At 47.0% G+C, this 21,151-nt stretch overlaps 1 protein-coding gene across 2 annotated transcripts; it reads right to left on the bottom strand.

The window, feature by feature from the left end:
• Positions 1-1,030: 1,030 nt before the first annotated feature.
• tango6 (transport and golgi organization 6 homolog (Drosophila)) lies at positions 1,031-20,894 on the bottom strand. Of its 2 annotated transcripts, none has more exons than XM_060061150.1 (18): positions 20,718-20,894; positions 19,460-20,112; positions 18,039-18,155; positions 17,744-17,903; positions 17,175-17,281; positions 16,617-16,782; positions 15,629-15,684; positions 15,350-15,462; positions 14,682-14,858; positions 14,250-14,382; positions 13,866-14,060; positions 11,916-12,059; positions 11,037-11,594; positions 10,266-10,323; positions 9,894-10,043; positions 6,200-6,351; positions 4,810-4,923; positions 1,031-1,868 (listed from the first exon to the last, which is right to left on the bottom strand). In XM_060061150.1, exons 1-18 carry the CDS (start codon positions 20,767-20,769, stop codon positions 1,692-1,694), a joined length of 3,282 nt encoding a protein of 1,093 aa, XP_059917133.1. In that variant the 5' UTR covers positions 20,770-20,894; the 3' UTR covers positions 1,031-1,691. The 2 variants fall into 2 exon arrangements, with proteins under 2 accessions (XP_059917133.1, XP_059917132.1); XM_060061149.1 differs by having other exon boundaries at positions 19,460-20,115; positions 20,718-20,893.
• Between the last annotated feature and the right edge of the window lie 257 nt (positions 20,895-21,151).

The following is a 21,151-nucleotide window of genomic DNA, read 5'->3' as shown; positions in this document are numbered from 1 at the left end:
TGTGCAATACAGCGATAAAAAAAGATTTTCAGAGTTGCTGTGCTATGCCGTTATGCAGCTAGAATAAACAGGCAGACTGGCTGCCCCCCTCGGGAAGAATGCTGATTCAGATGCAATGTGCATAGCGTGTTTCATTGCCTTTCAACTACGTTTCTTTCACATTTTTATGAAGTCCAAACAAAGATGTATTTTGAAAAGGACACAAGTCAAACTCCCAAGGTCACCTTGGCATATTGAAGATTTCCGCCATGATTTCTGATCCATAAAGTCGTGACTTAGGACACACTGAGAATGCATCGCAGGCAGGTGGCTATTTATACAGTGTGAGATGCTCCTTCATCGGAGCGCATGTGCACCTGACCACTTGAAATGCTGCGTTAGCATCGCATGGCTCCTCCCCAAGGACACTCGTGCTTGTAATTATTAAATAAGCAACAGACTAGATTAATCTCTCTAGTATACAGGCGTAGGTAGTCGGGATGGCTCCAAGTTCTGAAATTATCTCTGACAAATAGTTGTGCTGTGTCCATCTGGCTGGTTTCTGTCTCTGTAGCATGGGAAATATAGGTCATTTAGAGGACAGTCAATGAAGTTATAGTGTGTGTTACCTCACATTTTAAGCATGAGTAAAGCCAACACAGATCATTTATTGTCTTTCATATATGCCTTCACTTGTTAACTGTTGAATGCAAGTCCAGCCCAGTCCTGAAGCCCCCCCGAGAGTTAATGTGGTTTCAGAACAGCTTGTATGCTAGCCATTTCTATTAACTGAAAAATAGTTTACAATCATCCAAGTTTGTCATACCAAAGCTTTTCAGCATGAGGTCATAACTCCTCACTTCCATCCTCGTACCTAAAAGAGGAAGCAGTCGGCATTCTGTTGCCCTAAATAGAAGTTTGACAATTTCCCAGAGAGAAGTAATGTTATCCAGCGAAGGACAAAGCTCTACTTATTTGGCCTTAATCAAACATTGTTCACCGCAAACGTTTCTGAATTTACATCTCGATGTGCACAACAACCAGACATGTATTGAAATCAAAGACCCCCCTTTTTCTCACAAAAGGGGGCCGTTTTATTGTATAAAATGACAGGAAGCAACAGAGGTATCTCAAACATATACACTGCTATTGTCTATACCTGCTTAACTGTTTAGTTGAAGAGATCAATTCAATTCAATTCATACACACATAAGCACCTTGGTAAAAACATTTGTGAAGGCACTTGTGGATGGCATTCCAAAGCGGCCCACGTTCACAATGGTAATACTAGACATCGCATCCAGACCCTTTCCAGCTCTGCTACGGTAATGCCATGACCCCGAGAGGGCAGACTCATCAATGCCCAGCAAACACCGCTGAGACCCTGTTTGTGTTTGTCCGCTCGTGTTCACACAGGGGGAGACGGAGAGGGCAGAGAGCTCTGTATGTTGAGCGGCTCCCACCTCATTGACCGTTTACAGCCTAGCCCATTGAAGCACAGCTTACAGGACAAAAGAGAGAAGGTTTTAGGCGGTTGTCATTGGAGAAACCCAGGATATGTGGTGGGTTGTGTGTGCGTGATATACATATATATACACACACACACACACATTCACATAAAACGTTGTGATGATTGGTAGCCAACAGGTGCAGGCCGGTGGTCAGTTTGGGTGGTTTTCTGAAATAAAGGCTGAATTCCCCTCCCTTTGCCTTCATGGAAGGACCACAATCTTTTTTTCCAGCTTCTGTTTAGGAAAAATGTAGCACTTCATGACATCATCCAGCTCCTCCAACGCCAGCTGGGCGTGGAGCACGGTGACCTGATCCGGGTCCGAGCGCACCGCCCACTTGAGCGAGCGGTACAGATCCAGGAGAACGTCCCCGAGAACCTGCAGGTGGAGGAAGGTACAGATGCACACGCAATCAGCAGGAGGATCAGGACACGTATGTAAGAGAGGCACAGCGGCCCTGAGGGAATGGCCAGGAGGCCAGGCAGTCAAAAGCCGTACACTTCAAAATATGTAGCTTTCATTTCGGCTTGCTGTGGGACCGACGAAGTTTTCACACACAGACTTGTTCAATTCAGTTTGGTCACTCATTCGATTTGTTTAATGAGATCAAAACAAACTCCACCGCCCCCTCTGCGGAGAATTTGATATAATCTTGGAGGCGCAAGTAGGGCAGAAGAAGAAGCTTAGCGATGATTGCGTTTGTTTCTTTTTGCCTTTTTTGTCTTTACATCCTCTACAAATGTATTTACCACATGAAGTAGGCGGATGGCTTGAAGCTGATAATGCAATGGTGATGCATTTCCACATTCATCCTCATCACAAAGTTAAGGAACATGAAACTCGGACGCAGGTTAACAAAGAGTTTGATGTCTCAAAAGACCTTGGAATGATTTATTTCCTGTGTCCAACACACAACTCAATGCAAGTTGCGTCTGCCTGTCTTGGCTCTGGGGATTCCAGTCCGTCGTGGCCTAGATTCAGTGTAGTCGAAGAAATGCCTGCTACTTTACTCCACCAACATCCTCCCATTTGCTCACCGTGACCCTTCCCCACCTTCAGCACACCACTCATGCACCCAGCGTCACTCCCTCCCTCCACCCCTGGGTGCAGGCATGACAGTGCAGCCTCTGTTCCCATGTCCCAGTGTGTCATTAAGTCATACTGCAGCTGGACAGTTTCTGCAGCCTGTGCTCCAGCAGATGTTGGGCCTAATGACAGGACCATGACTGCTACCTACCCAGCGGTCACCAAGCGCCTTGTTGAAGTTCACCGGGCACACAGGGTGGGTCATTACAACCATAACCCTAACCCGAACCAAAATGACATGTGCTTATGCATAAATGTTACCTTACATTTTGTTATACTTTCTAAAATGTATGTATTTAATTTTTTACTTCTAGCATAATTAAAATACATGGATAACACTTATCCATGTAATGTCAGTTTTCTGAAATTATAATGGGACATTTTAGTGTAGTGTTTTCTGTTAATATTGCAGGCCTTATAATTTGCTTTATTAATGGATCTAATTAACTTTGATGTCCCTCACTGTCAAAAAAAGATGTAGCTTGTCATTAATACCATCAAAAGCATTAGCATGGTCGACGGGCCAAGCAATGAACTGTGTGATGGTTGGCTCCTCGGTCTTATATTTTGTACAGCTGTATAATACAGATGGAGGTTCTGATTCACTTTGGGTGGACTCAACAGTTACACAAGGTTTCTCACTACATGCAATCAGAGCGGAAGGGGCCGTGATCTTGTGTGTTTTAAGGGCCATCTTGAGGGCACCTGCTTACATTTACGGCATTTAGCAGACGCTTTTATCCAAAGCGTGTCATTGGTGAGAAGCCACCTAGTGCCTGCCTGTTACCTCAGGGAAACTGGGAGTGGATTACTGGTTTAGAGTGTCTCTCTTACAACAGAAGGTCTAAACCTTCTGAAGGTGATTTTTTTTCTTTTACCCAACAGGTGCATAATGTTCTGAACTAGGGCTTGGCATCGTGAGAGAGTTCAACTTATGTGTCTTTGGTTCATTTAGTCTGTGTAGACTAATCACTGTGGTTACCATGGAGGGAATGTGTTCCCACTAGGGTCCATCACAACTTTTGTTCGGTAGCAGCTGAACACACAAGGACACCCACCCACACCCACACACCCACACCCACACCCACACTTCAAACACCTCTTTTTGATGTGATCCATTGTGTGGATCATCTTACCATCCGTCTCTCTCGGGTAAAATATTAAATTAGTGATTGTAGGAACAGCGGGTGTGAGTCGGTCGATGCTGTGTGTGTGTAGGAGCACTGGATCAATTTGAGTGAAAATCTATTTCTGCAATACGGCCTCGGCCACGGTTTTTACTCAGCGTTCTTACTCTTCCGCGTACAATTTAACCATGTACTTTCACACGCAATGGAATGCATAGCAGGGCTTTCCTCAGTGGCCCAGAGAGGAACATGGCAGGCTATCAATCAAATGGTAACAATTATTCACTCAGTTCCCCTCTTTGTTTAACAGGGAAACAACTAATCAGGTTGTTTAGGCTATGAAACTTTCTATCATTCCAAACACATTGCCCTGGGGGCAAAAGACATTCAGAAAGAGTGCTACGGGGGAGTGTGTCTGTGTGTGTGCGTGTGCTCTTGTGAGTGAGTGAGAGGAAGTGAGTGGGTGGGATGGAGTGAGTGAGCACTTGAAAGTGTGAGGGTGACTGAATGAGTGAGTTACTGAAGGAGTGATAGTGGGTGAGTGAGTGACTGTGACTGAATGACTGAGGAAGAGTTGCTGAAGGAGTGAGAGAAAGTGAGCATGCGAGCGAGTGTGACTGAATGAGTGAGCGAGCGAGTGTAACCGAATGAGTGAGCGAGCGAGTGTAACCGAATGATTGAGCGAGCGAGTGTGACTGAATGAGTGAGAGAGCGAGTGTGACTGAATGAGTGAGTATGCGAGCGAGCGTGTCTGAATGAGTGAGCGAGAGAGCGAGCGTGTCTGAATGAGTGAGCGAGAGAGCGAGCGTGTCTGAATGAGTGAGCGAGAGAGCGAGCGTGACTGAATGAGTGAGCGAGAGAGCGAGCGTGACTGAATGAGTGAGCGAGAGAGCGAGCGTGACTGAATGAGTGAGCGAGTGGGACTGAATGAGAGAGCGAGTGGGACTGAATGAGAGAGCGAGTGGGACTGAATGAGAGGGTGACTGAGTGAGAGAGTGAGGGTGACTGAATGAGAGCGAGCGTGACTGAATGAGAGCGAGTGTGACTGAATGAGAGCGAGCGTGACTGAATGAGAGGGCGAGCGTGACTGAATGAGAGAGCCGTACCTGGGTGGTCTTCTCACTGAGGCCACGGAGGAGGAGGGTGATGACATGGACCGCCGCCCTCCTCACCTCAGCCTCCTTCTCCGTCTTGATAAGCGCTGACAAACAAGAGCTCAGCTGGGGACACACACACGTTTTATTTATTTCAATACGAATACAAAATATAACAATTAAAAGTGTCAGACCATTAATAATTGAATACATAATATTTTATTAAACTGATATTATGAGGAAATATCTAGGGGGAAAACCATTGATGCTTTTCTGTGTAGCCAGTATTGTTATAAAAGGAGTCTGGGAAAATAAATCTGCAGACTATACTCAACATAAATTCTGTACGAGTCTACCAGAGTCTACAGGGAGCCATTTAGACGATGTGCCACTCTGTTCACAACATGCTAGCAGTAAGCACATTCAGGACGCACACACACACACAACATGCTAGTAGTAAGCACATTCAGGACGCACACACACACACACACAAACACCACATGCTTGCAGTAAGCATATTGACACACACACGCACACACACACACACAACTTGCTAGTAGTAAGCATACCTGAGGCATGCACAAAAACACTATGTTATCAGTAAGCATACTCAAGACACACAAACAGACACACACAGCAAACTGAAGACTCACATACAGATACACACTAACAGATAATGAACACACAAACGACGAGGTGCTCAAACCAACATGGTCTCTTCTCTGTGAGGGTTCACAGAAGGTGGACAAGTAGACTGACTAGACAGAGAGTAGTGTTGGCAGGTTCATTTATATCAGCCCGGCCCAGCTAACGAACAGGGCTGCTTATTCAGGATACGGCTACACACACACCTCAGAATCTAGATTTAAACATCTGACCACTGTGGTGTCCCTCAAATATACATACACACCATATAGAAGCTCTCTCTCTCTCTCACTCTCCTCTTAACCAGATCAAAGAAAACGAATGAAAAGTATTCCAGGTATTTTTTTTTAACTATTTTTACTATTTTGGATGCAAATATTCCTTGGGTGAAATTAAAATGAATAGACTAGATGAATAGCATCATTTATTCATAATGTATTTATCTGGACATGTTTTAGCTCTGCTAAGACTGAATGAAATTCAGAGATATTTGTAATGTGATGGACAAAATCACAACGGGAAAGAAAACGACCAAAATGTGAATATATGTGTTCAGTGCGAGTGCATTTATATTTGTGTGTAGTATGTCAATAGCTGTTGTATGTTTAGTACCTCAAGCCGGTCATTTCACTTCCTTAGACAACGCTAACGAAGAATGCCCACAGCTGCTACCGTTTGACCCATCACACACACACACACACACACACACCCCCCCCCCCCCCCCCCCCCCCCCCCCCCACCCCCCCAGTGTACCCACCTCCAGAGCCAGGGGACCCAGCGCGTAGTCCAGCCTGTGGCTCAGCTCCCCCAGGTTGGACAGGGAGCTGGCCCTCACCGTGGGGTCCTGGTCCCGCGTGCCCTGCAGGAAGGCCACCATGAGGGGCCGTCCCAGGTGGGGCGCCAGATCACCTGGAGGGTCGCGACAGGGAGAAGGATTATTAGACAACAGCGCCTGGACGACTATATAATGCGGGGTGTGGTGACGAGGGCTGTCGGTTCTGGTTGGTCGGTTGGTCGATCGCTGTGCACTTGTTCGACAGAGTTCTCATTGGTCGGACACATCTGCAGACCGATGCGTTTTATTTTTGAGTGATGGGCTATTATGTGTTAGTTTTCACGGGCTCCGTAGTCCGTTATAAATAGTGGTATGGTTTTATAGACTAGAAGACTTTGAAGACAGGAGGTCAAAACACCCGGGTTTACACAACATTGAGCTCGCCCAATTTACGGATGACTGCCAGCCTACTGACGGGACATTTACTTGGCTACAAACAAATTCACACCATGTCAAATAAATCGTTGGTGTGGCAGCACTTGTTTTTTTTTAAAAGGATGACAAAAAATGTGTTGGCATAAGTCGTTTTTCATGTTGTCTGCGACGTTCCGCCACCTTTTCGCGCCCGATAGGCTTTGAGTATGAATGGATCAGACTTGGCACCTTGGCACGCCTCGCAGCGTCCTACATCGGGAGCCATAACACCAACACAGAGCAAAACCTTGGACTGAATCTTCCGACGCGTTTCCTTTCCACTATGCGACACGCGTTGGTGCGGCGCTCTGTGGCTCTTCTGGGGCCTGACCTGCTTTACATTCAAGCCCTGCACTGGCGGGGTCGGACTCGGCCCAGGAGTGGATCTGTCATCAACTGACTTCCTCCAGACAGAACTCGGCTGATTTTTTGGGCTACCGGGTAAAGTAGAGTGCGCTGCGGTCGATTGGTTTAATCCAGAGACAACATGCTGATTTATTCCTATTTTCCCCCAAATCGATGGGTCAATGAGCTTGTCACATTTTAGTTGACCACAACTTTATTTGGTCAACTACAGCCCTATTTGTGATAACCTAGTCTCTGCCAGCTCCTGGTGTGTGTGTGTGTGTGTGTGTGTGTGTGTGTGTGTGTGTGTGTGTGTGTGTGTGTGTGTGTGTGTGTGTGTGTGTGTGTGTGTGTGTGTGTGTGTGTGTGTGTGTGTGTGTGTGTGTGTGTGTGTGTCAGGATGGAGGGTCAGTGATTGCTGCTCAAGCACACCTGGGCCCATGTGCCTCTCATAGTACTTATGTAGTGCCAGTGGAGCGGCACTCTCTCATCTGGTCCAACCAGACATGTCACTTATTCTTAACCTGTGGAATGAGCAGGGAAGCAGCGACAGTTACATTATGGGATTGGTGGTTCATCAAGTCCTTCAACTCACCCGGCCCTTTTTTTATTTTAAGCGTTAGTTCCAGATTTACCCAGACATCTGTAAACACGAAGAACTAGCATAACAGGTTACTGATGAATCACATTCATTGATTCGAGAAAAAAAAAAAAAAAGGTAAAAAAGAACAGACAAATTCCCCAACTCCTTCGTGGTGTTCAGACGGATGATGACACCATAGACCAGTGGGGTTTACAACTCCGGACTAAAGCTTTCTGGCCGTTAACAAGTGACAGAATAAACAAGGAACGGAAAAATGGACAAGAGAGAGAGGGAGAGAGACACAGTGAGGCTCTCTGTGGCTGAAGTGACTCCCCCAGCCAAGTGCAGGGAGAGTAACACACACACGGGCAAATAAAAACCATGGAGCAGAGCGAGAGCTGGCCGACTGGCCAAGTTGTGGCTCTGTCTGGCCATGGTGGGCAGATCATTTCCCAGCCTGGCCGTGGCGAGTGCCCTACAGCTGGCTTCGTCGCCCAGGCTCTCAAACCCACATACACACACATACTCGATCCCATTCAGGCCGTCCCACATTAAGTTCTGAAAGAAAGCCAGCCGTCTCGTAGTCTCTGGGTCAGAGACACAATAGCACTGATCTACCCAATGGAAAATGTAATGATTTTAATAAAGTCTGTGTCTGGTCCAGCCTTGAGGAGGCATCTTTGCATACACACACAATAATCCATGACTGTGACAAAGTAGATGCATGCCTCCTGCTGCATCATGCTTAGTAAGTAAAACGCTAGAATAAATCAGCGTGGTATCACCAATCCTCTCTGCATTTGCATTTTGGACTTGGTCCCACCGTGTGTGTGTGTGTGTGTGTGTGTGTGTGTGTGTGTGTGTGTGTGTGTGTGTGTGTGTGTGTGTGTGTGTGTGTGTGTGTGTGTGTGTGTGTGTGTGTGTGTGTGTGTGTGTGTGTGTGTGTGTGTGTGTGTGTGTGTGTGTGTGTTCTCTGCAGGACCAGCATGTGTCTTTTTCTTCTTCAACATTTGCTTCAATGCTCTAGTCAATTAGGAGAACCTTGTTATTTATTAAGACACATGCTGGCAGGGCTCTGAATTGGCCCTTGCAACTGCTGACTACTGAGGAGTGAGACAGCGGGCATTTGGGGCACACAGGGCGAGCGTACAAACATGGAGACACACTGCTCTCTGTCTCCCCGTCTCAGTCTCCCTCCCTCTCTCTCCCTTGTCTCTGGCTGGCCGGCTGGGCCTGCTTGGCTGAGTGTCCGTCCAGATCTTGATGTTATGGATTTCAGTCAGTGGGTTGTGAGCGGTCAAAGTGGTGCAAAGGCCACAGACAACATCAGAGTCATGGCCCCCCCCCCGAAAGCAAAAGTAAAAAGCCCAAAACAGAAGGCAAGTCTATCAGTTGAACAGGTTTTTTTACCCCTAACAACACACTGGGTTCCCTCTCAGCACAGAGCTTACCCTGTGTTGGTAGAGTCCATATGGCCCAGTGGTAGTAAATAGATAACTATCACAGACAAAAAAAATGCTTGTTCATGTGGCATCATGGGGTTTGAAGAGCTATGCGGAATTCTCCCATTATAATCCCTTTGAAAGCAGCGGGTAATTCTGAGTCTTATATTATTATATTTTATGTTATCTCTTTCTCAAAATACGTCAAATGATTGTCGGTGTTATCGTGGAAATCCTTTTAGAATGAATTTCCTCCCCCCCAGATTTATATATAAGTTGTGGCAAATGCGGGCGTGCGCAAATATATAGGTTCGCGCACGTGTGTGCGCGAACCTATATATTTGCGCACGCCCGCACGCACGCCCGCACGCACACACGTGTGATCGCTTTCTAGTCTTATAGGGCTTGTACAACGTGAAGTCACATCGCAATGACCCCCTCAATTTCGGAGGTATAGGAGCAGAAACAATGTTAATGGTTTAAGTGCTTTGGTTATTGTTCAGTCATTTATCTTGAAATGATTTGTCGCTATGGGCTGACATTGGTGCGTTTGAAACTGCCACAGCGTTTCTCCTGCAAGTTGTGGCAAAACAACGTTTTGAATATCCTAGGATAAGGTATATTGCTTTATTTTTGTCGAGTCGTTAATTTCTGACTTTCCATTGCTAGAACTGTTGTTGAGTACTTTCCAAACAGCGACAAAAAATCGAATGCACAGTATAAAAAAAGTGTGGCGATTTTGTAAGCACTATTACATTTTCTAACAGTGGAGAGAATGTGTGTGTGTGGGCCTGTTCTTGTGTGCGCGCGTGTGTGAGGGTCACACACTCACCCATGGCCCGGCTGGCCCTCATCAGCACCTCTCCGACCTTGAGGCGCGTCTCCAGCGCGTGCTCCCGGTCGGGGCGGGAGGGCCCCCTGAACTCGCCCAGCAGCCTCTCCAGGATCCTCTCGGGGAAGGAGTCGGCCAGCGCTGCCAGGCCTGCGCCCGGCACACGTCATGTTTACGGAGGAAGACAAAGATCAATGACTCAGACCGAAACCGTTCAGCACGCACGGCAAAACGCTTTCCCCGTCGCACATTTCATTGAGGGCGGCGGATCGATTCCTTTTGCAGTAAAAAAAATAAAGCTGATAAATGAAATGCAACTAATAGAAAACATTGTGTCACGAGTGCTTAAAAGAGGAGGTTGTGGAGCCTCACCTTGAATGGCTGACAGGTACACAAATGTGTCATCATGTTCCAGGTTCTCCAAGAAGAGCTGCATTAGGACACACACACACACACACCAGCATTATATGGTTGATATAAATCTAGATACACAAACATAGTGAATAGAACGTACACAGAAAACAAATAAAATACAGCCAAGGGTTTCCCCAGCAGTAGCTCCATTGGGCTTAGTCTTAAAAACAGACACAATAGGACGGTTATCAAAGGGAATAACCCAAACAATGCCCTCAGGTAGAGACCAGAGGAGCTCTGGAGCAGGGGGGCTAGAGGGGGGCGGGGGGGCGGGATGAAGGGGTTCATTAGAGGGTGATCTGGGAAAACCAACCAGTGCCGGCTCTCACTCACCGTTATCAAGGCTCTGATATCAAGGGTCTGGGGGGGGGGATCGATAGGAAGTCCCCTTTGGGCATGATGAGGGGGAGGGGGCTGTAAGGTTGAGGGGCGCAGTAGGCAGTGGGGGGGGGGTTCTTATACTGAATAGTTAATGGGTTGTCATTCTTGTCTTGTGTGCATCTGCCTCCTTAACAAGTCCCCGGAGAGCCAAGGCTATCCCTGTATCAACGGGATAGCCCCCTCGCCCCCCCCCCTCACTGCCCTCCTACTTACATCCCTCCCCAGTGTGTAGGATGGACCCTTTCATGTATCAATCAAAGCGTACCGTCTGCCTTGGCCGTGAGAAGCACCAATGACCATAAACTCTGGCTATGCAGCGACGCCCTTGGGCGCGTGCTCTCCACCCACCACGAGGACCCGTTCCTCGGCCTGGAGTGCCGCGGGGTGCCTCTCCGTCACCAGGCGCGTCAGCCGCCTCAGGGCCACCGCTCGCGTCGGCACGTCCGGGTCGCACGCCTCCAGCAGCCAGTCCGAGAAGGATCGGGGGGGCTCCGGCAGCGGCCCCGGGCGGCAGGGCCTTGTGGCGGCGGTGGGCGACACGGTTCGGGCGTCAACGCTTTTCAGGGGGCCGACGTGGGCCTGAGGCCCCCCGATGGGCCCCGGTGGCGGCGGCGGCAGTGGATGGGTGTGCACGGTGGTCGTGTCCGCGGCAGGTCTCGTGGCGGTCGCGGGCGGGTGGGAGCGGTCTCCGGGGGGAGGCGGGGCGTTCCCGCCTCGCGTCGCGTCGTCCCTCTCGGGGCTGGCGCCGGCCGGCAGGCCCTCGGGCCGGTAGGCACCGTGGGTGGCGATGACGGCCCGCAGGTCTCCCGCCAGCCCCTGGATCAGCGGCTCCGGGTGCTGCAGGGAAACCTCGTGCAGGGGCGGCAGCAGGCGGGCCATGCAGGCGTAGTCCTCCGCCCCGAGCTTCTGTTGGGGAGGGAGGGAGCGGCGCAGAGCAGAGGACCAGGAAGGGAACAGAGATGGGGAGGTACTGGGATGAGAGCAGGATGTTGTTGGGTTTTTTGGGCTAGTCTTACCGATTTGTGCGAAAGGAACTTGGCGCAAACCCGGCGGGAAGGATAACATAATGAGATTATTATTGTGAAAAACAATTATTATTTATAACTTAAATTAAGAAATGACTCTACAAATGAGTTAAACTAATTAGTTATGCATCGGTATAACAGTAACAAATAAATAGAAATATGACCGTGATTCCACTAAAGAAGCCGTAGTAGCAGTGGTTACCTGCGGTTCAGACAGCAGGGTGGCCACCAGGCCCATGGCCATGCTGAGAGTCTCGCTCTCCACTGGCTGCTCAGTGGTGGGACCGGAGGCCTGGCCCAGGCCCGCACAGGCCCTCTGGAGCAGGGACACCACAAACCCCACCACCTAGGGAGGGAGGAACCAATGAAAAGCAAAAGGTTTAGACCCAGAGACCTGCTCTACAAAGGAATAAATAAAAAAATAAGATGGAGCCGGTTCCAATCAGTGAGGTCATTTTCTCTCTCTCAGAATGGTCCCGTCTGGCAAATAGTCAGCCACATAACCAACGCAATGAAACTCTTTATCAACCATATTGTGTTCAAACGGTCATTCATCCAGCCAGCTAATGACGCAGCCAGCAAGCCTTTCAGAGTACAGCCTCGCCAGTTAGTATGAACCTGATTGTTTGGTGAGGAGCACCAGAGAATGGGCATAAAGGCTATTTCTGGGTGGTGGAGTGAAATGGCCCGTTTTCAGGGTGACAAAGGCCCCCTTGGGAAGAGAAGGGCTTTTAAAACCTCAAGCCTCAAGGGGGGCTTTTACCCTGAAGGCTGTGCCATCCGAAGACATCAGGTCCCTAAAGAGCTTAACAAGCAGATTTCAATGCAAAGTTTCAAGGCTGCCACTTTGCCCTATGAACTTTTGTCGAGATATTTCTGCAGCCAAACAATATAAACAATCAAATTGGCCTTCAAAAGCTCCTTCAACAACCAGGTCATGGGCAGGCAGAGTATATTCTAGGTGCGCAGTAACTGTGTCAGCATGACTGTGTTTTTTGTTTTATTGTGCTTGTGGGAGTATAAATACATGATACTCCTTTTAGTTGTGGAATAATGCGTTGGAACATTCTCACCTAGGGCAATGATACCCCACAGGTTTTTACAGCTAAAAGTGACATTATCCTCGTTATCGTACAGGGTTATTTTGTCTCAGAAAGTCATTGTTTTGTACCCAATACCTAATTGTTATGGTCATAGAGTTTGAGGTCACCGTTAAGTAACTCTACCAGAACATAGCCAGCCTTCTGGATCAGTGGGCTCTGTAGTTATTTGCCCATTAATACATATTCCTACATCTTAAAAAGGGAATATCAAAAGGTTGCATTGACAATGTTCAAACAAGCTTTCCTACTTCCCCTACATTGAGCCCTATGTACTTGGAAAATGTTTTCACATGTTGAGTTTAAAGGCAGACAAGTCTTAAAGAGATACGACCTCAACCCTCTAACCATCTCTGACTAATGAACTTGTAATGAACCATCTGCCACATCAGATCATGTGACCTGAATGAGTGGAATGGTAGGCAATATGAACCTTACTTGTAGTGGAATCACAAAGTCATATGATGTCCCTCGTACCAAATTCCTGACATAATACGTAGACATAATTGTTAATTATGTCTACGTCCACTTTGCCTGAGAATGCTTCCTTCCTCCTCACATGCATCATATTTTCAATTTATATGCAAGGAAAATGAATCATGAAAAGAATCGCCTTGCCCATCACCACCCCCAAAGTACATTATATTCCAATAATGTGACAGCCCAGAGTGGTTTACTCCACTTTAACAATGATACGATACAACTTTATGAATCCCCCGTAGGAGAAATTAGTGATATTGACATTAGTTACTTTCATCTATAATGTTCCTGTTTTCCTTCAACTTAAATCAGCCGAAATGTAATTATTCTATGAGCATTCTGTATTAGTATTGCCAAGAAAACTTCTGATCGATAGTTCAATTTGAGTGTTGCCGGAAATATTGGCAGAGTAGCGAAGTGATTTGGAACTGTAAAAAAAATAATACACAACCTTGGAACGTAACTGACCAATAAGAATCAAGCCTTTGACTGTAGCTCCGCTGTTGAACGTACACTAGCAGTGAGAATGCCGGCAGGTCATGGACCCGCCCTGGCAGCTCCGCCCCTCTCACCTGGGTGGTCTTCCTGAGCAGCGTGGCGTGGGGCAGACCCTCGCACAGCGCCGCCAGGGCCTGCAGGAGGGCCAACCTCCGACTGCCGGCCGCGGCCCGGCCCGACCGGTGCTCCTCCGCCTCCAGCAGACTCATGGTGCCCAGGTCCACTTCCTGCTCCTCCTCGTCTTCCTCTGCGGCCCACAGAGTCAGCTCCTGCGTCGGAAGGGGCGGAGGTTTATACTTTAGCGTGTGAGCGCTCGCACCTGCGTGTGACAGCGGTCGTGCTTGCGTGACAAGTTTCTCTTGTCTCTGGGCAATGTGTTTCTACATGAGGATGTTCATTATGTGTGTCTTGTGCCTGTGTGTGTGTGTGTGTGTTTGCGTGCGTTTGTGCGTGCGTACCTGCAGCAGCTCCAGGAAGAAGTCTCCCGGCAGGTCGCTGTCCTTGAGCTCAGCCAGCAGTAGCACCAGACACTCCACCCTCCGCTGCTCCCCGGAGACGCGCTCATACAGCGCCTCGTCCTCGTCACTGGGCCTTGGGGGGGGGGGTGGGGGGGGCGGGGGTTAGGACACACAGAGGACCTGATTATGGCTGTTGGAGCCTCACCACTTTCAATCTCACCAGAGAACTCAAACTGCACATCCCGTAATAAACAGAGTCTGTTCACTGATTGAACAACGCAAGTGGAACATTTTGAGTTCAGAACCATGAAACAAATCAGTAACGCACAAAACAAATGAATAAGAGACGGACGGACAGACAGACACACAGACAGACAGACACACAGACAGACAGACAGACAGACACCCATCGTGCTACCATGCCACACCCACCTGTCGGTCCCTCTGGGAGCCAGCTGAGCCCCTCCGTCGCTGCCCGGGGTGAAGTGCAGCCCAGACGCCCCCCCGCCCTCCTGCCCGTCCAGGCTACAGAGCCCCCGCAGCACGGGGAAGACCTGGGCCTGCTCGGCGTGGCCCAGGTACCACAGCAAGATCTCCTGGCACGGGGCGCTGAGGTGCAAATTAAAAACACACCCATTAAAGGTACATGGTACACGCGTATCAACACAAAATAAAACTCAACTAAAACATTAAAACAGGGGCGCATCATAGAGTAATGGCTAGTATTTTGACTTCCCACCAAAGAGTTAAGGGTTTGAGCCCCAATATCTACCTGTACTTATGTAACAATCCTTGAGAATTGTCATTATTAACAAGTATCTCAATTCACTGTATGTCACTTTGGAAGAAAGCACTTGCTAGATGACTAAATACTAAGTAAACACGGCCCAAACCACAAAGAATGCAGTTCCTCATCCCTGATGATTGTACCTTGCCGTACGGCATAGCTCAAATAATATACACAGTGGCATCTGCAAAGCCACGAGTAGCATGACTCATGTCAGCTTACATGCGCCATTAAAACGTTTCAATCAAATACAAGCATTGGCTATGATCTTTCTCGTGAACACACACACACACACAATAAAAGGCCAGTGTACCGCAGGTGGGAGACGTTCTGCTTGGTGAAACAGAACAGGCTGAACACGACAGACAGCACCTGCTCCAGCGCCGTCAGCACGGGGACCGACGCACTGTTCCCTATCACCCAGATCTGGAGCACAGGCAGGAATGGGCACAATACTGTACGACAATAGAAAAGCATGTGGCATAGTGAGTGACGGGTAATAAGTCCGCCGTCCTTTCGCCTGCGGTGAACAAAACATACATTTCCTTGCCAAGTTATTCCGACAAAACAAGCCGAGCCTTCCAGTCCTCACCTTGTAAACATCGTCCACACAGCGGCTCAGCTCCCACTCCTCCACAGAGGCCTCGCCTGAATGGGGAACAACAAAAAGGAGCTCAAACACGACAGAGATCGTTCCAGAGCTACATATCGATGGACCTACACCAGAGATTTCTATCGGATTTCACTCCATGAAACTGTAAACGTGCCATTGGTTCGAAATAAGCTGGGCACAAGAAAATTAAAGCATTGGAAAATCCTGTTCACCTCTCGCTTCCTAAACCATATACTATATGATCAATTTAGAAAAGGGATACGCCGAGATATCTGTCAATCTGCCTTTGGCTGTGTTAAAGATTTAGACGAGTTGTTTGAATCCAAAGTCATCATTGTGCGTCCAGAAGGGGAGCTTGATGGGTTAGTGTTTGTTATCCGTCGGCTGCTTAAATTGGCTTGCAGAGTTACAGTAGCCGGGCCACTTTTGATTACTTCCCAACGATTTCCAATGTGTCCCGAATAGTTGCTTTTTTTAAATGAGTTTCCGTTACAACACAAGATCGTACTTTGTCTACAAACACAGCGATGTTCATCAGTGTGATTAGTAGGCTACCTGTGTTGCACCACTGACTATATGATCAGCTGCCTCTGGTTGGGTAGCCTTGGTGAAGGGCAACCTGTCAGAGGCGCATCACAGGCAGCCTCAGAATCACAGCAGCAATGCTCCACTTTTTGAAATTCAACACCTCGTCTGAATCTGGGTGAGACGGGCAACCACCAATTTATATTTATGTAGATATATCCCTCTCAGTTTGACAGCAAGAAAAAAAATGGAAAAAAGTTGTTAAAGCAAAATTTCATTCGGGTCAATTTTCTTTTATCACAAAAGAAATGAATATTTTACTTTCAATTTGCTTCACCCATTATCTGTACTTAACAAGAAAAGAACAACTGTAACTTGACGTTCCCCTTCCTGAACTAACATCAAGCAGTAAGTGATACCATGAGAGCAGTGTAATTCTGACCGGTTGCCATGGAGCAGCAGCGCTTCAGCGGGCCAAGGAGAGGTTCCAGGAGGTACTGCCCTCCAAACTGTGGTTTCTCCTCCACTATGGTGAGCGCCGCCCTGGTGGCAACGTGCTGGAATTGCCTGGCGGTCAGTTTGTCTCTGAAGTGCAGCAGTTCTATAATCTGGCCAAAGAGAGTGCATATCAAGACAAACATGTATTTCACAAACGAGTACGTTTAGTGTTGCTTCAAAAAATGCCAGATAGAATTTTGGAATTGATTTAATTACATAATACGTGGAATGCCCAGGATTTACTAATAAATATTATTTTCATAAACATCACTTGTTTCTGTGTATTGGAATTAAATTGGCATTTAAAATGCAGCCTAAATACACCTTAATATGTTTTGATGTTGACATAGGTATATTTTGATTTTGTATAAAATTGTGATCTACAATGTGTCTGAATCTCAACTCAGTCACAAGTTAGAACAATATTTATTATAAGAGAAAACAAGCATGAACTGTGTCTTTATATATTCCACATGTTTCACATGCCTCCGTCTGTGTTTACCTGAGGGCAGACCTGTCTGTAGTAGAGGTCTGCTGAGACACACTGCTGAGGACAGGCCACCAGTATCCTAGCAACACCGTCACACCTCCTCCAGTCGGAGTCACCCCCTAGTGGACACAACGGAAAACCACAGCAGTAAGTACTCAGATTCATTGACCAATTGTCAGAAAGATCACTCGTCTCGACACAGATCATTCTCATGTGGAGATGGTGAATGGCATAATGCCCCATGTGGGCCTCAATAATTCCTGCATTTGAAAGTTGAAAAGTTGCAGTTGAAAATATATGCCAGAAAGCAATCTACCATGTTTAGTTAAACGAAAATTCATCTTTATTGCATTGAATAGAGATGATTATTTTTTTATTGGGGTTATTGAGGTTGATGGTAACACCCCATTAATAATAAAAAAATAGTATTTATTTTCCATATCGTGTACTCGTCATAACAAGATACCATTGAAATGCATAATCATACAGAAAAGCAAGATTCATCCTAAGAATGCATCACAGTGCTTCTTAAAACCCTTGCCATGTGGTTGGCCCTTAACCTGGCTCCCGTGGTTCCCTACCTGTGCCTCCCTCAAGGATGGCCCTGGCTACGGCGTGGACCCCGTGAGGCTGCATCAGCCTGTCAGACAGCAGCTGGCCACACAGGCGCCGGAGCCAGGCAGGAGTCGCTACTGTTGCCGGCCTGCTGGGGGCCCCATTGGCCCCTGCTGTTGAGGACACCTGAGTAGTATGGTAGACAGAGACAGAGAGAACAGAAACCAATGCTCATCACTATTTCAGACGTTTATTTATCATCTAAAGTTATAAAAGGCAATATCAACAATTAACTCTGGATTATCCACATCTTATCTCAACCTGTTTGGGTCCACCTTGGAGGATCAGTAGCTCCTTGATTACGATGGGCTGATAGACTGTACCCAGAATGCTTTTCAGGGCCGCCCTGCAAGCTGTGCGTTCTTCCAAATTCAAGTCCTAAATTTGTTAAGAAGTCAAAACACAACACACATATTAAACAATACCATCTCCAGCCTAATACAAAAACACACATAAGTAAAAAATGTATGTATACAACAGTGCATTATGGTTATACATATAGTAATAACACAGTATACCGTTTATATTTCAATAACATTACTATACATAGCATAAATTAAGAAATCCAGGTATAGGTTTGAAGAACCATGCTAGTTGAATGCAACTACTAGATTAACTACGACCACTGGATAGGTGAAAGGATGCATTGTCTAGACTCTAGAGAAAGCCTGTGCATTCCCAGGGATAGCATCGACGGATATGGCTTCTCAGTCTTTTGTGTTAGAAGGGGTGTTGCCCCTTTCTGATAAAATGATGCTCCGACAGAATATCAGGTGATTGTTGGCGATTGTGGTATAAAGTTTCATGTAAAAGTAGTCTTTCAGAACTGGAAACTCCTGAAGGGATGCTGAATTTCAAGAGCGCTTTGTCCAACTTTTATTATGCATCCTAATCTATTTCTCTATTTTTCTGGCATTCCCAGATCAGAGTGACAGTCACCTTTTCTTCTGTGGCCTCCCTGTGTCCGACAGCTGTCAGGAGGATTCCAAGGAACCCTTTGAGGTGTAGGCTATGTGGGTTTGTATTGTCCTCTACAATATGGAGGTCAGGCATGTCTGTCGCAGGGACAAGGTGGCCAACACACTGTGAGGTTGTTTTGCTTTTGTAAAGGATATTATTAATATAATGTTTATATATTATTATTACTATTATTATTATTAGTTTGATTATGTTGTCCGCATTTTTCCCACCATCGGCCCCTCTGCCTCCTGCTCTTTCCAGCTCAGCCATGCTAGCTTTAGCTGACATCAATCAAGTGATCTGGCGGGCCTAGCCAGGTGCAGTAAGCTTCATGGCTGGTGGCGTCTTTGTTTATTGGGGAGGGGCGGAGATCCAGACGTCATGTTACTAAACTTGAAGGTGTCCGTCATCCCAATGCATCCCCTAGTGTTTGTCCTTTTTTTTTTTGCTTTGTTTGCCAGCTCTCCCACCCCTACTATAGTGGTGTTTCAAATCAGTTTATGTTCAATAAAATAATGCATTTTTTTGGTACAAGTTGTAAGCTGTCACTGTCTCATCTGAACAATAGTAGAATCATAAGTGGCCATCATTGCCCTAAAAGCTTATCGATTGCTGCTATTGCACATCAATTCAGACATGACGGGCACATTCTAAGATACGTTTGAAATACCAGAGAGGAGAACACTAATCAACAATCACATGCTGACACATAACTCGGTTACCTTGTCTCCCTGGGAGCGCTGCGGCTGATGACCCAGCTGGCACAGAGCAGCCATGAGGTCGCCCAGGTGACGGGTGTACACCAGCGTGGCCAGAGACGGCAGCTCGCTCAGTCGCAGCAGCACCGTGGTGGCGGTCAGCAGCCGGCGCGCGGCGGGGGGCGCAGAGGGCGCGGCGCCGTCGCGTCGCACCAACCCCGCCAGCAGCGGGCCGAACGCGGAGCGGCGCTCCAGGGCCAAGCCCACCCCGGGCACCAGGTGAGCACAGAGCCCAAGGGAGACGGTGAACTGGAGGGCGGCGCCCAGCGTCTTCTGCTGGCTCACGCTCAGCACGTCCGGCGGCAGGGCCGGGGCAGCCTCGGGGGTGTGCTGATTGGCCGCCGGCGGAGTGCGCTCGAAGAGCGCCATCTGGGTGGAGAGGTGGCGGGCGAGGGTGAGCAACAGGAGGAAACACTCCTGAGCAAAGGCCCAGGGGACATCCTCCTCTGCTTCGCTACAGAACCAGGCCGCCGCCGTCCTCTCCGCCTCCCGCAACGCCCATGCCTCCTTAAGGCTCTTGTCGCTCTGCAGCTGCTCCAATAGCAGAACTCTGTTTGTCCGCAATGCCCCCAAGATAGCGTCACGCTGGGATGACTGAGTTTCTCGCACATGGGCCTCTGCTGGAAAGAACGCAAAACCAGTACACTGTGGGATGTAGGATTATGCTTCAATAACGACAGAAGGTAGATTTTAGCCTTGAAATTATTTGACTTCCATTTTATCCGGCTTCCGATAGCTATACACAGGGCAGAGATAACGATCCAAATAATATATTTAAAAAACGAAATATTGAATAAATAATCTTATCACATAAAATCAGGGAGTTTCTCTTTGCAAGTTCATAAAACCTTGTTTCCGGGGGGTAAAGGGTTGAGATGCTGATCTAGCAGAATAGCTCAAAATAATGCGCCTTAAAATACAATGAATACACGATAGCTTCGGTTCAAATATATATGTAAAGTGCAATCACTGCAGTGACGTCAGTATTAATTATAACATATCATAGCACTCTGTTCAGAAGCAGAATAGCTGTCTTGATATGGTCACAGAGAAAGACACAAGCAACGCGACGAACATATGTAATTTGTTTATTTATATATATATATTTATTTATATATATATTCCGGTGTCTCATTGAGAATTGACTGGGATATTCTTACGGAACAAATGTCGAACTGTCTACAAAGGGTTAGGACTGGCATATGTCAAATCACACACTTACCACCGAGTGGTTTTGTCAACACATTTAACGCTGAGATGATTGCTGAAGTCATGTCGCCATTGTCAGAACACCAAATGAGTCTTGAACAAGCCAAATGCAGACAGGTTACCTTACCACGCTGCTGCGATATTACAAACACGTCGCGTATATATTGCGTCACAAGACTCCGTTCAATGTGAAACCGAAACGCGGAAGTTCACAATAGTAAACAAACAGCCGATGAGTGCTTGAATTTAGTTTTGCAGTTTCTAAAGAACACTAGATTGACATATATATATATATATATATATATATATATATATATATATATATATATATATATATATATATATATACATATATATATACAGATATATATATATATATATATATATATATATATATATATATATATATATATATATATATATATATATAGATAGATATATATATAT

Source organism: Gadus macrocephalus, chromosome 9 (genome assembly GCF_031168955.1).
Source record: "Gadus macrocephalus chromosome 9, ASM3116895v1".
Lineage (NCBI taxonomy): Eukaryota > Metazoa > Chordata > Actinopteri > Gadiformes > Gadidae > Gadus > Gadus macrocephalus.
Note: the sequence above shows the minus strand (reverse complement) of the source record. Positions and strands in the feature narration are given on the sequence as shown.

Bases quoted from the DNA above. Each gene is read 5' to 3' on its own strand.
- tango6 (XM_060061149.1), bottom strand. From the start codon at position 20,769: ATGACTTCAGCAATCATCTCAGCGTTAAATGTGTTGACAAAACCACTC. The intron at 15,463-15,628 runs GTGAGGACTGGA...CCTGTGCTCCAG, and splicing joins GTGTGGACGATGTTTACAAG to ATCTGGGTGATAGGGAACAG. The intron at 4,924-6,199 runs GTGGGTACACTG...GTGTGTCCCCAG, and splicing joins TGGGTCCCCTGGCTCTGGAG to CTGAGCTCTTGTTTGTCAGC.